Raw genomic sequence first — 26,301 nt, forward strand, 5'->3', positions numbered from 1 at the left:
GGAACCTGGGTGTTTGGCAGTGTACCTTATTTATCTACTTATCATTCACGCAGATAGGGAAATGTCTTTTCCATTTATTGAAGTTTTGAAGATTTCAAATCTTTCCCAGCCAAAGCAACAAAGAAAAAGCCCCCAGGGGGCACATACTTGAGATGTAGAAGACTCAAGTTCAGGTCTCTGCCCTGATTTCCACCAGAGACCTGTTTCCAAGTCTCCTACATGCCAAACCAGCACCTTAAGAAAGAGCACAGACGATAACTGTAATAGGCAGACCAAATTAACAAGATCACTTTGGCTGCTTTTACCAACCCAACGACACCAACTCCTTTACTGTTGAAGTAGTTACCCAGGGGCATATATGATTTGTAGAAGTGTATCTTGGAGTTTGGCAAAGGGTTTTGACCCTTCTACTTGTTCGGTACCAGCACAGGCAGCAACGGTATGCTGTGGTTAGCTGAATTCACTTGTAGTTGCTTTCTCTGTACTCACAGCATACTGACTAGGACCTTCTGGCTCATGTAACTTACTCCTGCTGTGCCGCCTGCACTTTTGATAACTAAACTTTTATCAAAAGGAATTAGCAAAGACTAATAGTCTTTGTGTCTTAATGTTCTAGTTCAATGTTCTAGTTACCCGATAACAGCACACAGTAGCTGTAAATTAGAGCAGATTTTGCTGATTTTTTACGTTGTGTTGCGGACGGCAGTTGTATCACCAAGGATCACTTATTGCCCAGGAACACAGGGATACAAAGGCCATCAGCCAACGGAGCAACGGGTGGGAGTTAGGCCCTAAGTACATTTCTGGCTACACAATTTAATGGAAATGGAAAACACCTATTAAAGTGACATGAAGCTGGAAACTGCTACTGTACAGCTACTTCATTGTTTTTTCTCTAAATAACAAGTTCAAGTTTTAAAAAAACCAACACTGCACTTTTTATTTAAAGCAAAAACAACATCAAAGAAGCTAGAAACTCTTTCTATATATAAACCATCCTTTTTCCAATGGCAAGTCTGTAACAGCAAAACTACCCATCTGATATGGAATTAGCTGAGCACTACAAGCTGCTCCAAAATTTTCATATGCTCCAGAATGAACTCCAGATTATTTTTTTTTTCCAGTAAAGCAGCTGGAGCTCTTAAAATATTTTGCACTCTAGTGGTTAGGAAAAGACATTTAGTAAATGAAATCTCTCATTCATATGTTTAAAGAACACAGAATGCGTTACATTACTCTGTACTCAAGTATCACTACAGACCAAGATGATGTTAAGTTTAAAATTACTGTTCTTTACAGTGTACGATTATCTGATGTACTACAGCTTGCTGACGAATGTTTCTATTATTTGAATCATAAAAGCATTTGAAAATAATAAGCACACCACAGTTATTTTACAGCTCTGAACTAGAGTGAAGGGTTACTGAATACATCATCTATAAGCACAAACAGTACTGTAGAAAATGAAAGAACTTGCAATATTCAACAACTGAAAGAAATTCGACAGAGAAGTAGGTATTGACGAGGTAAATTCAAATGGAAGGGCAAAATGAAGGAATTCAAAGAACAAAGTCAAAGAAAACAAAACCAAAGCCAATTAACAGTAAAATGTTTTTTAAAAAATAAAAAGAAAATTCAGCAGTAGCAGAAAATATGACCCAACCTATCAAATCACAATTAACAATTATAATGCATCACTTTGATCAAAATGTTATGTTGTACATAATTCAGACATAAGGTAAGCATAATCCTGAGTCATCAAAACTCTGGTCCTAGGCCATTTATTAAAACAAAAAGATAATTTGCTGACTTACCTGCTTGCTGCATATATAAGATATACGTGGTAAACAAGCAGAGACAGTGCTGCAGCTTCCATTTCCAGTGATAGCACCACATTTCACTTACATGAGACATCCTGTGGAAAAAAAAAAGTGAGCAAGACTTTAGAAGCTTTACAACAAGCCAAGAAAATGAGAAAAGACTGTTGTTAGTCAAATTAGTAACTAGCAGAAATAAAGTAGCACTTGAAAATTATGGATGGCCCTAGTGTTGCTGAAACAGAGACAGAAGTCTCTCCACCTGCTAAAAAGGGTCAGAAATGATGCTGTCTGGTTCTTAGCAGACAGCAAAGTGGAAGATTGGTCAGCACTAGGCTTCTAAGCACACTGGTGTGGGAGTTATTTCAGTAAAAGAAACAAGCAGCCCATATGGTCACAGTCTGAAAGAGTTAAGGGGCAGGTTTCTTTCGGGGAGATTGCAAAGTTTTACTTTATCTACTTATATAACTTGCATACACATTTATGTGGTCTAAACAGACATATAATACATATGCATTTATTATTAACTATATAAATAAGGTAGGTGAAAATCTGCCTCTGCCCTTTACTCACCTTTCCATATTTTTCAGTGCTAATATTTTGATAGCTACATTTTCTGCTGACATCTTAAATGAAAATCCTGAAACTTCCCTTGAAAAAAATGTATGGGCTTATCTGTGCTGCCAGTGAAGTCATGGTCATCTTTATTATTTAATAAAACAAATGCAATTATATAAAAATATTATCAGTTCTAGCTTGAATTTAAAGCTTCCTTTGCCTTGAAGCATACAGGACATTTAATGGCTAAACCAAAATATTTCTTCCATACTGGGTAGAAGAGGAAACAAGGAAGACTTAATAAATTTGGTCAGACTTTTAACCATGTATCCAAAATGAATCATGATCCATTACATTCCTGTCTCGTTTTACTCAACAAGTTGACAACAAGCAAAAGCAAGCAACAAGTAATGAAACACAACATGCATTATTTTGACCAACTCATTCCCCTCTTATTTGATGATAACTGGCTTTTGTTCAGTAAGATACTATCTACTTATGCTGGGAGAAAATCTCTAACAGAATGAATTCCCAAAATATTTGATAAGTCTATTCCCAGAAACAGTATATAAAGAATGACAAACGAGCAGCCCTGCAGAGAAGGACTTGGGGGTGTTGGTCGATGAAAAAAGGAACATGAGCCGGCTGCAGTGTGCGCTCGCAGACCAGAAAGCCAACCGCATCCTGGGCTGCATCAAGGGGAGCGTGACCAGCAGGTCGAAGGAGGTGATCCTGCCCCTCTACTCTGCTCTCGTGAGACCTCACTTGGAGTATTGTGTGCAGTTCTGGTGTCCTCAACATAAAAAGGACATGGAAGTGTTGGAACAAGTCCAGAAGAGGGCCACGAGGATGATCAGGGGACTGGAGCACCTCCTGTATGAAGATAGGCTGAGAAAGTTGGGGCTGTTCAGCCTGGAGAAGAGAAGGCTGCGTGGAGACCTCATAGCAGCCTTCCAGTATCTGAAGGGGGCCTGCAAGGATGCTGGGGAGTGACTCTTCATTAGGGACTGTAGTGACAGGACAAGGGGTAACTGGTTCAGACTTAAACAGGGGAAGTTTAGATTGGATATAAGGAAGAAATTCTTTACTGTGAGGGTGGTGAGGCACTGGAATGGGTTGCCCAGAGACGTTGTGAATGCTCCATCCCTGGCGGTGTTCAAGGCCAGGTTGGATGAGGCCTTGGGTGACATGGTTTAGTGTGGGGTGTCCCTGCCCATGGAAGGGGGATTGGAACTAGATGATCTTAAGGTCCTTTCCAACCCTAACTATTCTATGATTCTATGATTCTATGAAGAAACACCGGTGAACACAAATTCAAGCTAGTGTTCCAAGCTAGTGCATTTAAATATGGGAAAAAAAAGTATTTGGAATGGCCACCAGTATGATTTATCGGGACAGAAATATGAAAGAGGCAAGTGAAGGAAAGGATAGAGTTCATACTCAGTGGCAAGAAAAAATCATCTTTTTGAAGTTGGTAAAGTAGTCTTTCTCTGCTCCACAGACATTCTTTGCTGTGAACCCGCCAGTGAAACCTGGGGCCAAATGTAAAACCTTTCCCAGTATCAGCTTCTCTTACCTCCCAAAGTGGAGTTCTGTAATGTAGACAAGCCAAACTCAATGCAGCAAGATAAACCATTGTAAAGCAACAACTAATGTTTCACTTCTGAAAGTAGTAGTTCATGAAACAACTCCTGTGGCTAGAGGCCAACCGGCCCAGGTAAATGGCACTTTAACAGACTGCTGTGATCAGTTAGATTTCTCTTCAGTGCAGCGTTACATGGCACAAGTATCTGATTACAAAAGAAGCCCAGTTCTTTATGGATAGTTGTATCAAGTTAGGAATCTGAAGCTGATTTATTTTTCTGAGATACTGTAAAGTCAAATTTAACAAGTGTTGAAGACAAGCACAGAAAACACTTGGGTCTGAAATACAAGAATCTCTTTGATGAAGCCAGACACACAAAATAACCAGATTATCAAACAATAGAATTATTGTCCTTCAACTTAATGACCAAAAAAAATCCCTATTAGAATCTCAGACAGCAGAATGCTGAGTTTTGAGAACAGTTGCTGGTCATCATATATAACTCATAATTCCACAATACCGTAGAAGTTATTTAGAAAAGAGACTTTAAACAGGAGTCTGTATGAAAAAACATACAGCATGTATGTAGACTCAAAGAGTGATGAAATGGAAATGTTGAGGATAGCAACATGACAGCTGAGATAGATACAGAAGAATACTGCTGTTTCTATAGAAGAAAAGAGTTTGCAGCTACTGATGAGATGCCAGACTGGTGCATAATCTACCAAAGTAATCCTGTAGAAGTGGTTGCATTACTGTTTTCTGTTTGTTATTTACTTTTGAGCAGGCACAGTTAAAGTTACCAGACTAGGAAACAGTCACAAACAGTTATTTATTAATTCAGATGAAATCTGTGTTGGTTTTCATCACATTGATACATTTTCTGTGTGCTACAGCAGTCAGCAATTTTGATGTCTGTGAACTCAGCGGAAGTTTTTCTTATTGAATAGCTGGGGAATCCAAGGTAACTTTTGAAATACTCAAGAAAAAAATAACGTGACAAGTACCTGTTGCCTACGTCTGGAGTGAGTTTGCCCAGTCATATTGCCTTTCTTAAAGATTCTGAGATTCTGCATTACTCTGAGTGCGTTATTTAATTTTGCCAATTTCTATTTATTAATGTTTACTTGAATTGCGGTAACGCTTACAAGCCAGTACTTCATGGTGTTAGCTGACATTCTGTTTCCTCTTCTTCACAAGAAGAAGCACAAGAAAAAAACAGTACAAGAACAGAAAGATTTCAAGAACATGGATAATCAGCAACAGCACACAGCATAAATAAGTGCATATCACAAGGCAGAAAGGAATAACTTTAAAGATTTTTAAAGCTAGGAAAAAGCTAGATCATTATACAATTACTACAAAAAATATATAATTCTCTACCAAATAAATACATGAGAAATAGCAAGACTGCCTTCTCCACCTACATTCTCCACTTACAGAATGATTTTCTGTACACCACATCATCTCAGCTCACAAGACAGAGATGTTCATCAAACTCCAACAAGAATGCCCACAGAAGCAGCACACTACCAAAACACTCCACTAATGCAGGCACCATGAGTTAGACCTGTTTCTTTTGGAGAGGACTTTTGAAGATCTGTGTCACAAAGCATAACCACTAGCTGAATGCTGAAAACAAGAGACAAAATCAGCTATTTCCATGTACTTGAGATCTTGCATAGGCAAAAAGCCAAGATTCAGAAACCTGGCTGCTCAGAGCCTTACACTGTGATGTGTGTAACACCCCTGTTCACACACGACATTGTCAGCGATGGAAGTCAGCTAACACATTGCCAATAAAAAGGCTTCTTCCATAACAAAATCCATCCCTGGTATTTTTACAATGGCATCCCAATTGGCAGACATTTGTGAAAATAAGCCAGAGCAACTCGTAAATACTTCCCAGACATTAAGAAAAACCCCAACTTAGTTGCAGATATTCACCTGTTAATACCCATTATGTTTATTTTAAGGTTCATTTTCTTGATCATTAATGTTAACTGACATCTAGAACAGAATCCAAACAGCATATGAATAATTCAACAGAAAAACAGTCCTGAGCTAATTTATAACTTATCAAGGGATGATATGGTCGCCTGCTATAACAGTACTGACTTGATGGCTCAAGAGACCCTTTTGGTCCTGTGTTCCTATTTTAAACAGTATTTTAAACAGTATTAAAAGGGTGTGTTCTGTGTTTTAATAGTCATCAATAGCACAGAGAATAAGTATCAGCACAGTGATGTACTAAACCACACAAAGAGTAAACAAACCAGTCCCAATCAAAGATCTCAGAACATACAGGGGTTATTTCAGTCTTTAACTCTGAATACATTAAACTTGCTGAATGCTATTCATACTGGGTTTTCTTCTCTATTTTATTTCAATTTAAATGAGAAAGCCCTGTTCTGTTCCCAGCTGGTAAGATGCTAGTGGTTCTGAACAGATGATTGTAGATTGTCAAACAAAGAATCAAAACAACATTTTACCCAATATATCTGGAGACCATTATGACACCTACAGTAGGAGTACATCCATTTCACTTGGATATAGTCTCACAACAGCAATCTCATTTGACACTTTTTTTTTTTTTTTAAGTAGAAAAATTAGAATGTGACCTTCTCTGGAGTCTCATAGAAGAGTTACTAATTCTTCTATGGACTTGCATTATTCCATTGTAGACAGTGTGTGACATGCCAGCCATGCACTCTAGTTACCAATCCAACACAGTCCACTTCACAGCTACTTTCATTTCCTATAACATTCGGAGACAATGAGCTTATTCACAATTCATTCCAGAAGAGAAAAATAGACATGTAATTTATCTAAACCATAAATGGATGGTAACTTGACGTAGTTCAAGATTAAAATTAGTTAAGAGTCCTGCTATGTCTAACTACTAAGCCTTTAACTCTACATGCCAGCAGCCAGTTAACACCATCACCTCTTAGGGAGCATACAGCTCTGCAAGAATATATACGCAAAATGTGAATAATCCTGGAGCATTTCATTTGTATACTGTATGGTCTCAAAACATGCAACACATATTTGAATACACCATCTTCCTTGTTCAAAGCTTCAGCAAAGTTCCCTAGAGTAGGATGTGAATTCTGCCTCAGGCAGGCTGACATGACTTTCTTTGGTCTTCGACATGTCTAAAACTATTAAGGAAAAACGTTGCTAACACTTTAAAATTAAAAGAAAGATAACATCAATTTATTTTTTTTCCTCATATAAGTTATAAACAAAAATATTTTAAGCTTAATCACTCTAAAGGGAACTACAACAAGATGATTACAACTCACAGTTTAGTTCCTGCAGGTTAACAGAGGAGTCGATTTTAACTTTGAAAACCTTGCTTTAAATTGTAGCACACGAATGTCTTGAAAGATTAATTACACAATGCCACTTCAAGCTTTCATTTTGTTAAACATTACTTGTTCCTAATTATTCCTACAGTCAACCCTGAAAACACCCTCATGCTTATGGAAACTGATGAAAAAAAAACAAACCAACACTGCTTTTTAATTTAAACAGTGCCAGCTGTATCAGATCCATCTTAGCCTCTTGGCTTTCCTTCCAAAATGAACTTTTTCCCAGTTGCAGACAACTAATCCGCTGGATGCCTGCAACTCCGTAGCACTGCAGCACTAGGTCTTTAGGAACTCCTCGTTTCTGCCCCTGCTGCACCGTGCGCTGCCAGAAAACCCTGCCCTCTTCCCCTTGCAGTGATTCCCTCTGATCCAGCCACAGGTCCCTTTCTCTCACCTGGCTGTGAACGCACCGGCCAAAACGCCTAATCCCAAACTTTAGTGCCTCGCCTTCGACGAGAACCTCTCAGTAAGAGCGAAACATATCGGGGAAGGCGCCCAGAGGCCACAGGAGTGGCCTGCCCGGGGCCAGGCGGCGGGCGGACGGGCATGCGGGCTCACAGAGAGGCGAGCCTCAGACCCGCCCTTCGCCCCCCGACGGCGGCGGAGCTCCGCTCTGCGTCCTCCTCTTCGTAGTGCTCTCGAAGGGGAGCGGCGGGGCCGAGGAGGTTTCATGGAGGTTGCCCGTCCCTCCAGCTCTCTTTCTCCCTACTCCTGCTGGTACCGCACCTGGGGTCTGGGAACGCTGCCTGTACTGGACGGGGATCCTCGACGTGAGCACCCACTGTCCCGAGCCGGGACGCCGGGGCTGGGCGAGCGCCGGGGCACCAGCGTTCACAGCGAGCGGGGACAAGGGTTTCCTTACTTGCCTTCAAGCACGGAGAAGCTCCTAAGAGCGGTGCTAAAAACGGGACTACAGTGGTCTGAGAAAGGCCACCCGGGACCCTGTGGGGCAGCCGCCGGTGGACTCGGACAGGGCAGAGCCGTGCCTGCCGTGCCCTCAGAGCTCCCGACGTGAAACTCTCTCGTTTCCCCATTCCTTCAGCCCTACCTATCTGCACGGCTCAAACCTGACATTACTCATCAGCTACTACGGAGGGAGAAGGAGGGTGAAAGGGGAAGCCCTGCCTATACAGCTGAAGTTTTTCACTCCACGGAGGAGCCCGCTCGCCGCGGGGGTGACCGGCGCTCCCGGAGCGCAGGGAAGAGCTGAAACTTACATGGTGACATTACGGGGCGGCTCCTCCTGGCCTCAGCAACCATCCTCCTCCTCCTCCTCCTCCTTCTTCTTCTCCTCCCGCGCCGCCGCTCGCGGGCTCCTCGCGAATGTCATCGCCAGTCGCCCACCGCGCCCGCCCCCTGCACGGCACTGCTCCGCTCCTCCTCCTCCTCCCGCCGCCGCGGTGCCCGCCCCGGGACCTGCCTCTCTTGGCACAACCCGGGAGAACTTCGGTGCCTCCCGCGGAGGGCTGGGACCGCCCCGATCGCGCCCGCCGATCTCCGCGCCCGCCGCGCCTGGGGCTCAGGTGGCGGCGGCACCGGAGCGGCCCCGGGAGTTGGTCCGGCCCCACCCGCCGCGCTAGGGGTCAGGACGGGACCCGCCGAGCCGCCGCCGCCGCCACCGGAGGGCCCCGGGCTCTCCTCTCAGGACCAGCTCCATGGGAGCGGCGCGCCGCTCTGGGAGGGAGGTGGCTACCGGGACCGCACGCCAGTCGCAACGCCCCGGCCCACTGGTAAGGGGCTAACCCAGGGGTGTACGGTCCCCAAGCAGATTTACACCCCACCAGGAGACTGCGGCCCAAGGCACACAGGGCATCTCTGAGGAGATCCCATGGCAGGGATCCCATGACCCTCGGTGGTCACAGCCAGGATCCTGGCCACGAAGCTCCTCGCAACACCCCAGGGGCAGCAGGTCCCTGGGGCACACACCCTGCGCACCCGCCACACTGCAGGCACATAGCCCTGTGTGCCTCCGGGAGACGAACCACCCGTGTCCCACAGTTGCTGACACAGACCCCAAGGCACGTAAAGGTACTGGTTTTCCTTGATGCACACAAGGCACACTTGGAACAGAAGATAGGTGGAGGTGATGCACCTCTGACCCATTTTCTGAAGCGCACAGGGCTCACACACACGGTGCCAGCCCACACTTCATGCTTGCATAGCAATTTGGAGGGTGGTAGTTTGCACCATTAGCTAATGATCCTGAGTTGCTTTGTTCAATTAAAATCTGTAGAGTGTGGTGCTGGAATGATAGAAAGGGAGATACAGCACAACATAAGGTCACAAAAGAAGTCCAAAATTTTCATGGTACTCCTTGGATCTGAGCTGGAACGATTGGGAAGGATGGGGGAAGAGAAGACTTGGCATAGGGAATTATTCAATGATGTTATCAGCATGCAATGGCAGTTAAAAGCAAACAGAGTTCCTATTAAAAACAAAAAGAAATAAACCACTAAATCTTTCATGAACTTTATACTGGACATTAATATTCACTCATTCTGGTCTATTTTCATTTTCAGTCTTTAAGAACAGTGAGCTGTAGGTTCTCTTTCACTGTAACTTCCTGGCACTGAAAACAGGCACAGGAACCACTGGGGCTGCGTTCACCAGAGCTTTGAGTGACCAGCTTCAAGCTGCAACCCAAAGGCAGGAAGCATGACTTTGTACACAGTCAGGTTGGCTTTTCCTCCATGTCAACAGCTCTGTATCCTGAGCAGGTATTGCACCGCTTTCCACCCTGCTTCTGTGTCTGGAGTCACACAGGGAAGCCCCAGGGACTGCCAGACGCATGGGGAAGGGTAAAACACCAGGTTTGCCCCAAGACTTGCAGTTAATTGCCCCAATGGATTCTGTAGCTTTCTGTAGCAGTCTGTTGGATAAAGTCTGTGTAGATCAACTTTATACAGCATTTCCAATGAGTCCGATGTATCAATGCATGTCAGACTTACTCTACTAGGTACAGTCAGTTTGTGCTTGAGCAATAAGCAAGCTATCACCACCTGGGTTTATTGTACACACACAGATTGCATTTATCTCACATGCACAGCAAGTTTGTGCATCTAGAATGCATTGGCTCACTGTATGTGTGCAGATGAATTGAAAATTAAGCTCAATATCTCCTGGGCATATTGGACCCACTGTATATGTGTGTGATGTACACAGAAAGTCAAGAGCATCTGAAAGAAGTCAATCTGCTGTTCACGCAGACATTCTTGATTGATATGTGTGTAATGCATCTCTGCTGACTATGTTGGAAACTTGCATCTTCCTTCCCTACTTGGAAGGTAGAGGTGACTGCAATTCTAAAACCTGGGAGTCAAGCAAAAAAAAGAAAGGAAAAAAAGAACTCATGAGAGCTTTTGTTTCTTGATTAATTCTCCTGTTCTGAATTTGCTGTCATATACTTTCTCAATCATCAATCTACTTTCCTCTTCACAGCAGGAGCACTGCTGCTCCTGGATCCTCAAGACGAACACTCCCTGTGCTGTCCAGTAGGAATAATGTGCAGTGCAGGTTTTCTGGATGATGAAGGAGCATGTTGCTGGAGGCTGTCTCGGAGCTGCAGAGTAGGGAAGAGCAGCCTAACTGCTCATGAGAAAATGCCCGTCATTATCTGGCAGCAGCTCGCTGTGCCACATCTGCCTTTAATAAACAGTGAAACAACTTCACATAGGGCTGTCGAGGGGGACTACTTTTCTGGCTGCTGCTTAGCAAAAGTGAGAGTTTGCGTGTGTAAATTACAGTGATTTTAAGGTCTCTGTCTCAGAGAGACTGCAGGCTACCTTACAACACCTCGCTCAGGTTAACATTGCAGGCCATGATTTGAGTAAGAGGAAAAAAGTTCCCAAAGTCTGGGAAATAGAGCTATAATCAACCAGTGAGAGGTTCTTTATATGGACATATAGTGAGCGATACCAGCAGAAGGATGAGGGGGTCTTTTCATCTTTTTCTTATTGTGTCTGTAGTGCCAATGTTGCTTTGCACTTCTTTTTATTATACTACAAGCAATGGTGTCTGAATTTTGTTAGGTAGAGGGGTTAGCATATTCTAGGGATATTCCAGAGTGTTTCATGAATATTCTGAGATGATTAGTGAAATATTTTTTATGAATTTCGTAGGCCCTGATTTTTATGGCTTTGTTTATATAATGTTTTAAACTTACAAGTTAAGTTGGTTTCTTCATGTTTTGTGCAACATTGCACAACCTCCTGAAATATTTTATAAGAATGCTGAAGAATGTTTCATGAAATGATAATATGAACTATCATATTTTATGTCCGGATAATTCATACATGATTTTTCTTGGAACTTTTGTTCTGAAACTTTCCTCCTTATTATAGCAATTTCATTTAGGAAAACCTGTGTTTATTTTTGAAAGCAGCGCAAATGATGAAACTGTATTGCCTGTAACAGAGCAAAAGAGAAAACGCTTGATGCACAACAATAAAAAGGAAGCTTAAAATAAACAGTGCAGTGCTATAAGCTTGTGAAGAAAATTCAATATCAGATGGATTCTCAAAAAGTCCAAGGAAAAAAAAAGAAAAGTTGGCTTTGCACTCTATCACCATTCCTGGCTTTCTGCCTGGTCATTTTCCTATCTTGCAGAAAACTTGATAGATACCCCCAGCTGAGTCTGCAAGTTCAAAGGTGAGCTCCCAGAAGCTGGTTTTGAGGATCAAAGTCTGGGCGTTGATCTAAAAGGTGAAGTAGCAGCATTGATATGAACTGCTGCTCTTAATTCGTGTAATTCAAGATTACTTTAGACTGTTGAGATAGAGCAGGCAAGGACTCTGTTTCACTATGCTTTTTCTTATAGTAATATTTACAGTCCTGCAGCTCTTCCTTTTTGAGGGTCTTCTATCTGTCTAAAGACTACTTAGTCAGCACCCAGACTTCAGCCTTGTTTGCCCCATCCTGGGCCACAGCAGAAGTCATTTTTCAAGGTCCAGAGGACAACCTGCATGAACTTCCTGGCTTTTCAACTAACTCTGCCAGAAAGTCCGTAATCAACTCCTCTTTCCTTACTTTTCCTTATTTGAGGGATTCAAAGCCTTACCTTTCTGTTTTTAGGTGTAGATGAGGTGAGAACTGGATCAGGAAAGTCTTTTTCTTTGTTCAGTTCTTTTTTTCTAGAGAGATGTTTTCCCTTCAGGTTTGAGATGCCATCCAGGCAGTGCTGGTTGCCATTAGTAATAGACTGAAGAGGCAGTGAGTCAGTTTTCACTGTGGCCCTTAATGCGGTGTTTTCCTGTACAAGCTTGGCAGGGATGGCTGGATGCTGGGTGCATGAATGTTTGCTAGAGGCTGCTGAGCCACTAAATGGAGGGAAATGTCACACAGTTTCTATGCTTGATCAAATATGAAGCAAGCATGGGCTTCCAGAGACTTGGGAGGCAAGGGCATTGGAAGGACCGTATTGACTAAAGTTAGTAATTGGTGATACACCTATGAACGATTGCACTGACTTATATGTTCTTGAATTTATTGTTTTGTCTCCTGAAAACAAGCATGAAGTGAGTTGTAACTCTAATACATTTCTACAACGTATGTGCAGAAGTTCAGGGGCTAACCCACCTTCATATTTGCCTCATTGGTACTTTCTCTGTGTGCTTTCATGTGCATAAATCTTAGGTTATGAAATATTTCCTGTCAGGGAGGTTACCAACGGCTAAAATGCTGTGCTTTGAGCCAGATGAAATGTCTTTGATGAAGTGCTGACAGCATTGCATATACAGTGTCTGCACACACTGCTCTTCATAAGCAAAGCACAGACTGGGCAGAAAACTAATTTGGATGGTTCTCACAAAGCATTTAAAGTTTTTAATCACTGTAACTTTTTTGAGCCCATTTCAACTCCTTACTCTCTTGATCAAGCACTCCAGGGGTCCTAAACCTTAGCCTGCTGGAGCACACTGCCACTCAGCGTTCTTGCACACATTTCTGATCCCTGGGGTTGGGAGGATGCTGGAGGTCCTTGCTTACCATCTCTAAAGGCTTCCTGAACTTTGATTTCTCTCAAGGGGAAGAGGAACCTCAGAGCTTTTTCCCAGCTTCAGATGTATGGAGTTGGGAGCAGTGCTCATATTACGTGGTGATACATTCTATTGCCATAAAGAACCTGCAGGATGATGTTGATATCAGCAACGAGAAATTATCAGCAGCCTGATCTGAGTTGGTGTCTGGTATTTGAACAGGAAGATAAACCTGGTAAGCAAGAGCTTGTAAAATCAGAGGATATGCAGTGAGAGCTAATCATTCTTGGTGTGATATGAAGAACAGGGGAAGAAGCACAGTATACAGAAGGTCACAGGTGGTGAAAATAGAGACTTCATCAAAGAGATCATTCATTTCTGCAAAGTATACTTTGAACTCATTAGATACCAACCAACAGGGTAGAACACATTGAACTATCCAATTGTCTTCTCTAAAAATGTGTCTTTGTGACTGCAAGTCATTTCAATGCTAAGTTCAACACCAGCTAAACTCCCCCACCTTCTCAAAACACTGACTCTGAAATCAAAGTTATTTGAAGAAGGTACGCTGATAGGGCCTTCCCAAGGTTTCAGTTGAGTAGGCTGTAGTTTCGGGTACCAGTTACCTGATTCATCTCTCATTCTGGATTCTTGATTGTTTTCAGTCATGGACTAACCAGTTTGCAGGAGTCAAAAAAACAGTCATTCTTCACCTATTTTTAGAACCAAACTTTCCCTATAATACAATTTCTGGGCAGGATTTCTCACTTCCGTTTTCTGTCCAGATGTTAAAGATTTGGAACAACTGGAAGAAAAGCTGACCTCATGGTATTTCCATCAAGTTCCACTAGTGGAACAACTGGAAACCTCATGAGGAAAGCCCTTCTCTGTCTAAGCGTTCAGACTAGTTTTGCAGACTCAAGAGCTTAGGAAACTTTGGATAAGTTTTGAGTAAGCATCAAAATATTTGGATGCTTATCAGAACTGGAACCAAAGTGAACATTATGAAGTTCATTCATCATTCTTTGTAAAAACCACACAAGTGGTAACAAAATCACAGGATCACATAGAAGTGGAAATCATTGCACATTAATCATAATCAATTAGCTTTTTCCCATGTAATAAAAAATAATACACTTCTCCAGCAGAATGGAAATTAGATGCTAAAAACAAGTGCAACATTCAATCAAAGAAGTGTTGAAGGACCAGAGTTGCAGTTGTAGGGTGAAAGCAGTAAATGTACTGATATATAAACCCTTTCTGGCTTTTAAGAGACTGAAAGAAAAAAGATGAGAGAGTGCTGTGTGTCAGATTAACTAGCTATCAGCTGCTCTTCTAAGACTTTTCACTGTATTCAGGCTGAAACCACAGGAGTTACACAGTGGTGTTTTAAGCCAGCACTGTAAAGTATTCTTTTGAAGGTATGAGGAAAAGTTCTTGCGATTCTACTTTTCAATAAAATATACAAAAAAGAATATTGGTTCAAAGCTATGTGAAGAGTTGACCTGCTTTTTTAGCTTAAATTCCATTTCGTATGCATATGCATTATTATACATTACACAGGCCTATACTCTCTGTTCCACAAGACAAGCAAGAAATATGACAGGTTCTTGAGCCTGAAGCACATAATGGAGTGATACAGGTAACATCTAGTCTGGCAGCCTTCAGCTTCCCAAACCAAATGATTAGGAATGCTTTGAAAACTGGACTAAATAAGACAGACTGTGGTGTGAATTCATAGTAACTATTAAACTCATGCTTCAGACTATAAGGCCTCACCCAGTACAGTTAATTAAAATTAAAAAAGCGCTTTCCATTAAAAAGTGATCTGAGAAAAAAAATCCAAAACCTGAATTTTTCAAAGTACATTTTAAATTACCCTCACCATAATATCTAAATGCTTCATAACATAGCACCCTTCAGTGAATATGTGGACTTACCCTTATTTTCCAAGTAGGGAACTTACAGACAAAGACATTATGGACAAAATTACAAGAAGTGCCCACATGCTCAGTGTCCAGCCTGGAATTATTAGGATATTATTTTCCTTTGTGATTTTTGAGTTATATTTATAACACTTCTCTATTTTTAAGATGTATTCCTGTTGAGCTCAGGCTTCCTCCTTGTAAAAACCAATAAGGAAGTTGAAATACAGCAGTTAGTGATGATTTTTTTTATATAAAAAGATCTGTGGCAGTGGTAGGAACCAGTTCTTTACAGCTTCCTTAAAGTATTTTTTGTCTGCCTTCAACTCCTTCCCCATGTGTTTTTCCTCCTTTATCACTGGTTGCAGGCATTGTTCACACTGAAGCAGCATCTCAAATTGTACAACTAATCCTGATTCTTGCAGGAATATGTATAGACTTCCAGTAGTGAATAGGGTTAGGACCTTGAGGAGGGGGTGTTGAGAAATGAAAGCTTATGTCATGATACATATTGTTATGTGGCTACTTTCTACCTATGTCCAGCTCACTGAGCTCCTCTTGAAACTGGATCATCTAACTGCAGAACCTCCAGTTAAGCTGCCATATTTTACTTTAAATTGACCAGACACTGATACAACATCCCTGTTAGGATCTGCAACTAAAAAAGAAACACCTTACACTTTTTTTTAACTCGAAGAAATACCACCAGGTGAGTCCAAATGAGTTTGGAATCACTAGATTAATGTGTATTTGCCTCACCTAAACCTGGACTTTTCCAAAGGATGATTTAGGAATCCACACCTCTGCAGATCTTCTGGCTAATTCTTCTTTGTGTCTTCTCTTTTCTATCTATGGGCAGAATATAACAAATAAATAAATAAATAAAGCCATGAAAAATCAAAAGCAGAGGCACAGCCCCATTAAGAAAATGATACTGGAACAGAAATAACTTTCTGTGATTGTGGAGGATTAGGAGTGGTATCAGTGGTGACTTTCCACAGACCAGCTGCAGAACAAGGGAAAGCAGTCAGCAGTGGAGAAACAGACACCAAAGCTTTATAGACAGGTTTAATTCAGAATTGCAATAGAAGACCTAGTTCACCATCTGAACATGCCTGATTCAGTGTGAAAGCTGAGCTAGATGCATAGGTTTTCAATTTTTTTTATTTCTTTATTTCTTTTTAAACACTGCTGTGACTTTCATCATAGAAGCAAGACTGCATCTGCTTGTACTGCAACATGAATATGCAGCCCCATGCATTTCCCAATAGAGAGCGCTAATTGAGACTAATAGGATGTGCTCGTAACTTGTCATAGCCTAAGTCACATGTAATTTTTTTAATCTTTTAGGTTCTTTGTCAAAGTTTATGCATTTTCTGCATAAGCCATCCTAAAACACAGCCTCAGGAATTAAAATCACTTAATTCTTTAGTGTTACTTCTATAAGGCATGTGTTGGATGGTTTTATCTATGTTTATTCCTTAATTTGAGAGAGAGTGCATTAGAAAAACAGTTGAGGTCGTCTATCTTCATGATGACTAAATATGACCTGGAAAATTTTGTGGAGAAAGGGAAAGAAACAGGGAATGTCTGCTTATCTAACTTGAAATCAGGGCTTGACAAGTCACAGAAAACTATGCAAGGAGAAGAGAAAATATTTTCCATTTAACCCTATATGAAACTTTGGTGTTTCATTCTTAGTATTATAAAATTTTTCCTACCCTCCTTTCCTCCCTGCCCTGCTTTCTCTCCCTTCCCTGTCACTTCTTCTCTCACCTTCCCCCTTCCAAATATTTGATGGTAAAGTTATTTTAATTAGAGATTTTAAATTCAATGTTATTCAGCTTAACTCTGTATTAATACCTACTTAGGTGAGAAATCATTAAATAGCTTTTAAAGTATTAAAAAAAAAATCTATATTTTGCATTTATTTTGAAAAATAGTGAGATTAATGTATGTTTGCAGAAAAATAAACTCAAACCAGGAACTCCAAGCTTTTATTACCTAGATATACTGTCATTTCCCTGAATTGTGTTAAAATTTTCAAAACATCATAAAAAGAACAACCCGTATTACAGAACAAAGTCAGTCAAAACCTCTATGTTAAACACAAAAAGAAAAAAAAAAAAAAAAAGGAAAGAAAGAAACCACCCAAACCTACCTCTATTATTTTTTATTTCTTCATCATTATTTTTTAAGCATTATTTATCCCTCAGGGATCGGTGTTGGGACCGGTCTTGTTCAACATCTTTGTCGGTGACATGGACAGTGGGATTGAGTGCGCCCTCAGCAAGTTTGCCGATGACACCAAGCTGTGTGGTTCAGTTGATACGCTGGAGGGAAGGGATGCCATCCAGAGGGACCTTGACACGCTTGTGAGGTGGGCTGATGCCAACCTTATGAAGTTTAACCATGGCAAGTGCAAGGTCCTACACCTGGGTCGGAGCAATCCCAGGCACGGCTACAGGTTGGGCAGAGAAGAGATTCAGAGCAGCCCTGCAGAGAAGGACTTGGGGATGTTGGTCGATGAGAAAATGAACATGAGCGCTCACAGCCCAGAAAGCCAACTGTATCCTGGGCTGCATCAAAAGGAGCGTGACCAGCAGGTTGAAGGAGGTGATCCTGCCCCTCTACTCTGCTCTCGTGAGACCTCACTTGGAGTATTGTGTGCAGTTCTGGTGTCCTCAACATGAAAAGGACATGGAAGTGTTGGAACAAGTCCAGAGGAGGGCCACGAGGATGATCAGGGGACTGGAGCACCTCCCGTATGGAGATAGGCTGAGAAAGTTGGGGCTGTTCAGCCTGGAGAAGAGAAGGCTGCGTGGAGACCTCATAGCAGCCTTCCAGTATCTGAAGGGGGCCTACAAGGGTGCTGGGGAGGGACTCTTCACTAGGGACTGTAGTGAGAGGACAAGGGGTAATGGGTTCAAACTTAAACAGGGGAAGTTTAGATTGGATATAAGGAAGAAATTCTTTACTGTGAGGGTGGTGAGGCACTGGAATGGGTTGCCCAGGGAGGCTGTGAATGCTCCATCCCTGGCAGTGTTCAAGGCCAGGTTGGATGAGGCCTTGGGTGGCACGGTTTAGTGTGGGGTGTCCCTGCCCATGGCAGGGGGGTCGGAACTAGATGATCTTAAGGTCCTTTCCAACCCTAACTATTCTATGATTCTATGATTCCACTTATGTTTGGGAAATATGGACCAGTCCTACCCTCAGTAGAGGTGTCTCCTGTACTCTTGTTAGGACTGTTTGTTTTACTTCCCTAAGCATTACATTCTAAGTGGATATACAGAAAAATCCTGCCGCGTGTAGCTCTGACTGCCAGGAGCAATCAAGTGCATATATAGCCGGCAGCATTATTCCCCCCTTATCTTAACCCTCTTCCCAAGACTGTAGTTAAAAAGGCACAGGACAGCATTTCCCAGTGAAACGGCTGCAGCAAGACCCTGGAGCTTACCCACAGCAAATTCCAGCTGGTGAAAAAAAAATCACCCATGACTTACTGAAGCAAGGATCAAGTTTTGCCCGTGGACCAGGATACAGGAGGAGAAGACAGATCTCACAGCACAGGAATTGTAGCCGCTCCTGTGTTCCTATAGCTAGCTTCATATTTCAGCCTTAAAGTCTAGCTAATCACAAGAGCTGCTACTACTTAGATGCTTGAAGTGTTATAGTATAGCACATATTAGGGATACAGTGCTCCTTAGGTAAAAAAAAATAAGCAAAATCCACTCTTATTATTAGCCATGTTAATTACTGACTATTTATATACACTCTTAATCTGTGAAATCTATTACAACAAACAGTGACGGAAAGAAACCATTTCAAATAATGTAAATATAAATACAAGTATAAATACTCAACATTCACAAAGTTTAGCAATGTTTGGATATCATTCCCATTTAACTTTCATATTTTGCTGTTTTAAATTATTTTAAACAGAAATGAGCAATTATGAAATGCAGAGGGTTAAAGAACAAAGTCCAAATAAATCCCTTGTAAGAAAACATCTGAACTTAGTTTAATGATTATTTTTTGATAAATTAAAAATATACAGTAATTCCTTTGAAGTTCATCATTTTCATTATGATGTTGAAACGTCTTCCTGCAGCTAAACTTTGTCTAATCTATCCTGAACATACTTATTTATTTTTTCAAATAGAAAAGGAAATTTAGACAGTTGAATGTTAGTGCTGCTTATTAATTTCACAACATTAATATTGTCAGTAATTATTAAACTGGAAGTATTTGGCGGACCAGTTTGAGTTACTGACTCAGCAGCTCAAATATGTCCCTAAAGCAATGATCTAACACACAGGTTCTTTCATGTCCTAAGTTATTGGAGTCCAGTTCTCAATTACATGGTTTTACCATCATCACATCATAACTCTAAACATATGCTTGGGGATCTTTATTTGAAGTCTCAGTGGAGAAACCAATGGAGCTGCAGTGAATGCCGACCTCTCACTTACGGTAGGTATATTCCATTCAAGTTATGGACAAGACATATTATTGACATGGGACATGACCTGGGAAGGCACAATGTCTACCCCAAACTCCTCCTATGAGAAAGTCGTCTGCAGCGTTAGAGTCCCATTTAAAGTATATTGCAAGAAATATTTACCTATTAGTAGAGCTGTTTTCTGTATCATTAAACCATCCTACTATAAAAGGCTGCATTTATATATTAAGAGTGGGTGTTCGTATGGGTACTGCCCTTTCTCTCTTCTTGCAAAACATGTTTCCTCCTCATCTTGTCTCTGCCCTTATTGCCTCATGTTTTTTTGAAGGACGATGAAATAAGAAACAGCACTGTGTCCAAAGACCACAACAATGGCTTCCTAGTCATCTTTCTGCCCCACAGGCATGCAGCGCTCCTCCTCCACCTTCTCCTTGCTCAATAATAGGCAACTGGAATTTTACACATCCTCTCAGCATGTAAGGGACAGGTAAACAAAGGAGTGCAAAACCCTAACCACTATTGAGAAAGAAGGATGAGTGTATAAGGCAGAAGACAGACATCTGTGGGGTGATTAAGGACACAGAAAATCTCAGGAGTTGGGAATTTTAGAAGGAAGATGCTGGGAAAATGGTAGAAGTGGAGGAAAAAGGCTGGATAGGTAAGCCAAAGAGGTGTTGAAAAGGTAGAGACAGGACCACGTAATAAAGAGAAATGTAAATACTGCTACAGAATGAAAAAAGGCAAGAGACGTCATTGTAGTGAGAAGAGGAAGGAATGGAAGAAAGTATAAAGAGATACGAAAGGAAAATGAATTAAATTGGAAAATTCTGAAAATATCAAATAAGCATTAAAAGTATTAAAATCAAAGTTGTTAGATCAAAAGGAAATGGGTGTGGAAAAGATGATGCTAAATTGGACTTGGAGTTCATACACTGCAAACAAGTATTTTTGTAAACATTTTAACAATTTAACTGGAGATGCACTTTTCAGAGCACTGTTTTGAGGTGCCACACCTATGTGAGAATGTGTGTGTAGAGATAATGTTCACTATACTAAATATTATAAGGATGTACAATCTAAATCATTGAAAGCCATGAATTTACAATTATTACATTCTTCTTCCATTTCCATTCCTTTTTTTATGAACTTGAATGCAGACATCCATTAAGCTAATGAGGAAAATGGAACTCAATTTGCTCTAGTCCACCTGGAGTGGCTCCCAATACTGCTTGGTTCAATAGTCAGTAAGGTTTAAATTTGAATTTTCCAGATTTAAATCCGAATTTTCTTAGCTTCAGAAAGGTTCAGATTCCTACTAAAATCAGTAAGAACAGTGTCTATTCAGTTGCTCTCCAAATTTTGTCCCTTTATCTTATATCAGAAGAACTTCCTCTACATTAAAAACAATCTCTGGATAAAAACTAACTTTTTTTCATGAGTTATAATGACTACATTACATTGTATTACTGACATGAACATTTCAAAAGACAAGAAGAATCATTATGTTGTCTCTAGTGATGGTTTTTATGACATAGTCTTTAGAAGCAGTTGTACAGTTGTTCTTAATTTCTTTACTCTCAATAGAGAAGAGAAAAGTAATTTATCTGTTGTTTTTCTGGCAGCTGTTACTAACTAAGCTTCTTTAAACCCAACTAAAAGAGTATAATAGTAATTTAAGACATCATCAACTTAGCTGTAGTGCTGGATCTCAGGACAGGTTTCTGATTTCAACTAGTACTTAAACTGCAATCAGCAGTGGAAATAATTTGAAACTGCTCTGCTTACACAAGAAGAGCTGATTCCTCCTGAGGTCAAGGGAAAGGTTCCCACTGACTTCAACAGGCTTTGGATTAAGCTGTGAGTAAGGACCTGCTCAGGCTAAATACCGGTGACAGAATCTGGGGCTCTGCCAGATAAACACAGAAAGAAAACCAGGGAAATTCAGAATGCTTTGTTCCTGGAAGAGATGTGACTTTCTAGCCTTTGTTTTTTAGGCTCTAATTATTCCCCATCCAAAAAGGGAGGAAAGAAACAGGAGAAAAGACTGAATTTTACTTTTGCTCTTAAATCTTCAACAGAATGTGAGTCCATTCATGAGAAACCACTGTGTTTTAAATAGTCTTTACTAACAGTGATGGCAAACAAAATGCAGGAAGGTATGATCTAGGAAAACAGTCAATGGTGTTAGAACCCATGGGGAATTCCAGGTTTCAAGTTAAATGTCAGAACGTACACCAGAGAATTCCATTCCCTGTCAGCATGCATTTCATGCTTGTTTGAAAATAGTCTGGCGATTGATTCTGGGATAACTTCTTTGATACAACGCATACATCACCCCTTCCTTTTAACAAATTTGGAATATTAAAAGCCGAGGAATATCCCTTTTATTCATCTCTTTCTATTGAGATTATAGTAAGACATCCTTCTAAAAGATGATTTTTGTGTGGGGACATAGCGTAAGTTCCAATTTATATTGAGCACCATTTCTCTTACTTTTCCATTGGCTTTCATATTTGTAAATTAGTGAAGTGTTAATGCCTTCTGAATTACATTAGATTTAAAAATTATTACAAAGAAAAACACCTTGAAAATAAATAAATTATATACTAGACTAGAACTGAATACATTGATTTATTTTCATAAGATGGACATATATTAAAAGATGGACATATATTAAAGGCACTGCAAGTGCTTAAACATTGTACTCCTTAGATCATCAATGGATTAATCATTATTCTTGGCTTCAAGCACTTTCTGCTCAAGCAGACATGCAGACAAAAGCAACAAATGGGAGCACTGTACTAAATTTATTGTGGCACACTGGTGTTTTTAAGATATAACAAATAGGTATGTTTTACCAGAAAACCAGGTTTGAACAAAGGCTGGTATAGGGAAGCAAGTTCATAAAGACTGTGAACTTCCAGCACAGAGGAAAGCATTTGTCCTAGTCTGAGCCAGAAAGTACATTCATCTTTTCCAGTGTCAGCAGTGCAAATACGTGCAATTTACACATTATTGTTTAAGCTTCTGAAAAAAAATGTGGCCCTTGAGGCTTTCTTCTTCAGAAAATATAAAGTTAAGCTTCCCACTAACTTTTTTTTTTGGTGGGAATTACATAAAAGCAGTTGGGAAGCACAATTAAAAAAACCCTTGACTGTAACCCATTCACCACACCCCCAAGCCCAAGCTTAGCAGGAAATAGCTAGGGTTGCCTCACCAAGGCATGTGTAAAAAAGTCACCTTGATAACTAGATTGCTAAATCATAGAGACAAATTTAGTGCAATTTTAGTTAATGATGCAAAAGTTGTTTCAGGTAAGTTGGATGCAATAATTCATATCCTACTTTTGTTAGTTGATGAAACAGGTATATGAATAAGCCTTGATGAGATTGTAGGTTCTCTTATTTGGACCTCTTTTAGTATGGAATAGGTTTTTCCTGTAAATGCACAGTAGTTCAAAATGCCAGAGGTTTTATTTTGCCTTGAGGTAATAGTTTCTTGGCAACCCACCATACCTTGCTTTGCAAAAAGAAACAGCAGGACAGTGTGAGCAGTTAGTATAAAAGACTACCTTTTCAGAGAAAATGTTGTGTGTCATGGTCAAAATATATTCATATATATCCTATATGCTTACACACACATATATAGATGTTGACTAATAACTAATTAATTTATTACCTGCATGGGGCCTGAAAGAAACTGAGAACTTGTAGATGCATGCTGAAAAAGAAGGCCCTCTTCAGAAAATAACATGGAAAACCAATTAGCTTGCTAATATGTATATTGCTCAAGTAAAATATTACGTTGATAAAGGAGCTAAAACCCCACTTGTGTCTATATACATGAAAATATATTCTAGTTTATTATTTTGGCCTTATCTTATGCTAGAATTACTCATTTAAATTACTGATGCAAGAAAAACAAGTCTTGCGGGGCCCAGTGACTACAATCACCAAGACAACAGTTAAGATCCAGAATCCAAATGAGGGTAACACGGTAATCAAAAATTGATATTCCCTCATCTGAAGCTTTATCCATGTATTTCTGCTTGTATTTCAAGCTGCTTAAACCATGGCAAATGCAATCTTTTAGTCATTCCTCTCACAGCCATGATGCACTAAACTTTCAAAATTGCCTTCTGCTTTTATGGATGCTGAACTGGCTCCCCATGGTGTCAATACCATAACAATGGAAAACAGCCACCTGGGAAAATTTTTGGTACCTACAGTATAGTCTTCCCTCCAACCCACATATTGCCCTCCCCTTCACAAAAGTCTCTTCCTCTCCTGACCCTCACTGTGCTGTGAAGACCCCAGCCCTACAGCCTCCATCACATCCCAACTAACAGCACTGTTCCCTAAGGTGCTCAGGACAATACGAGAGGATACCAACCTTGAATACTCTTTCCAGTCTGCTTTCCTCCCTGTTGTGGTCATAAAGCAAATAAGGTCCTGTGCTGCTATTTTTTCAGACCACAGATTTTTACCTACATCTCTTTTCTGTCACACTCCCTCAACCCCAGCCTGCCTCACTGCATCTTCAGACTCTGGAATTAGACCTGTTAAAAGACAGACAAGCTGGAACCAGAAAGAGGAAAGACAGGTAACTAACCAGAATTTAACTAATCTGTGGGCTGTTCTTAGAGAAGACTGAATTAACCTCTGTAGAAGATGTCTGGGGAAGATGTCTGAGCCATTATGGAAATATTCATGTATGTAAAACTGAGAATAGCTCTGGGGCTATTCTCAACAGAAACAGAAGAAAACCAAATAAGCTAACACCAAGAGAAAAGTTTTGTGCCATTAAAATATAAATTTTCTCATAATGCTAGTGGATATTTGGTCTGTGGAAGCAGTGTGGATTTTTGTAATTCATTTTATAACTGATAACTGAGACAACAGAGTGGGATTCACTGAGCAGATAAAAAATGAAGCTATCTAGAAGACAGGTGTACAATCCAATACAGACATCTATCCTGCCTCATTCATTAGGGAAAAGAGATGTAGAAGAGCTGTTCCATGTCTTTTGGACATTTATAATCACATGGGAAATCTTGGTTGCTGAGACAAGCCACAGGAGTGAAGACAGTCAGCTTACTGTGGATGCCTAAAGAACTTGACAAGTGTCAAATGAGATCAATCCCATACTTCCCTGAGAATTCAGCATGCTCTCCTTTCTATCTCAACAGCTCTTCAGAATCATCCAGTCAACTATAATATATTCTCTTGTAACTCTCAGACTTATTAATTAGGATATTTCATATTGTCTATAGAGGGGGTACGGTATGTTCAAAATCATGATGGATAATGTATTGAGTATAACTGGCATGACTGGGGGACAGATGGCATCAGGTGGGCAACACATCATACTGGCTCTGAAATCTGTGTGGGTAACCTACTGCACACCACTACACAGGAGCAGCCATCACCTGTGCTCAGACGTTTAAGAAAGAGCAGTAGCTGTGAGGGGGAAGGAGGAGCAGAGGAAGAAAGGGGACATTGCCTGGGATGTGGCTGGATACACACTCTTGGAACGAGGTGCTCCATAGTGAAGGCATTCTGGCTTTGAGTGACTATGACCGACCCATGCCATGGCACAGGGACACCCCAGAGAGATGGTAGCCTATGAGTGACACACACTGGGGTAGAGGATAAGGAGAAAAAAGAGAAGAGCAGTAGAGGAAAAAGAGTAAGCAACGAGTGTCAGAAAGTAACCATTATCCACCAGTTCCAATCGCAAAGCAGGGTCCTGTGTACTGAGATAGTCCCAGTGTAACAGGTGATGACTATGAGAGGAGTTGAGACCAGGAAGAGCGGAGGACTGATATTTGATTGAAGCTGTGCCTAGGAAAGGAGGAGGAAAGGTATTTGTTCTATTGTTTATGTTTCTTTTTCTAAATCAATTATTGGAAGTTTGTTAATTGGCAATAAATAAAATTATATTGACACAGTTTTCTCTGCAACAGTTTTGGAGTCCCTTTCTGGTATTTATAAGCCATTGTAAATAATTTCTTCTCCTTTACCCTGGATCTCCCTCTACCATTGCTGTGTCATGGCAGGCTGTAGCTACTTCTCACGTGCAAGAATACTCCTCCTTATTTCAAAGTAAGTCTAAGTGTTTTTCAAAAAGTTTGGGTACTACTGTGACCTTAACTAACACTATTAAATAGAAATTCCAGGTGGGGCTAAATCACTGCTGATTTTGTTAACTGTGTGATTGTCATTGATAAATATGTTCAGTTTCCCTGCAAACTGAGGCTTATTTTCATGAAAAGCCAATTACATTTATATTTACATATATTTATACATAAATAAACATTCCTATTATGCAGCAGGCAATACCATGTTTATTGGCTATTTCTCAAAATAACAAGAAGCCTTTTTAACTGCTATGGCACTTTAAATAAAAGATGGTGAGATGTGAAAAGAATAATTAAAGTCATTACTACAGAACTTGATATATAACTCTTTGCATACCCGGTTATAAGCTTTAAGATAGTTTTTTGAAACACTTATTTTAGGTTTAATCTAATCAGAGTGACTGTAAACCAATGATTCACAAGTTTTACATGTACACCTTTATTACGTAATACGTGACCATACTGA

General features: G+C 40.6%; 1 protein-coding gene across 1 annotated transcript in view; it reads right to left on the reverse strand.

Moving 5' to 3' along the window:
• ADGRG6 (adhesion G protein-coupled receptor G6) overlaps positions 1-1,915 on the reverse strand; it is a gene marked incomplete at its 3' end in the record, with an annotated part of 102,893 nt that extends 100,978 nt beyond the window's left edge. Inside the window, exon 1 of the mRNA XM_080616476.1 lies at positions 1,815-1,915. Within this exon, the coding sequence (XP_080472602.1) occupies positions 1,815-1,914 (100 nt within the window). The 5' untranslated portion in view covers position 1,915. The remainder of the gene's footprint in view (positions 1-1,814) is intronic.
• Between the last annotated feature and the right edge of the window lie 24,386 nt (positions 1,916-26,301).

Source organism: Psittacula echo (assembly GCF_963264785.1).
Source record: "Psittacula echo genome assembly, chromosome: 4".
Lineage (NCBI taxonomy): Eukaryota > Metazoa > Chordata > Aves > Psittaciformes > Psittacidae > Psittacula > Psittacula echo.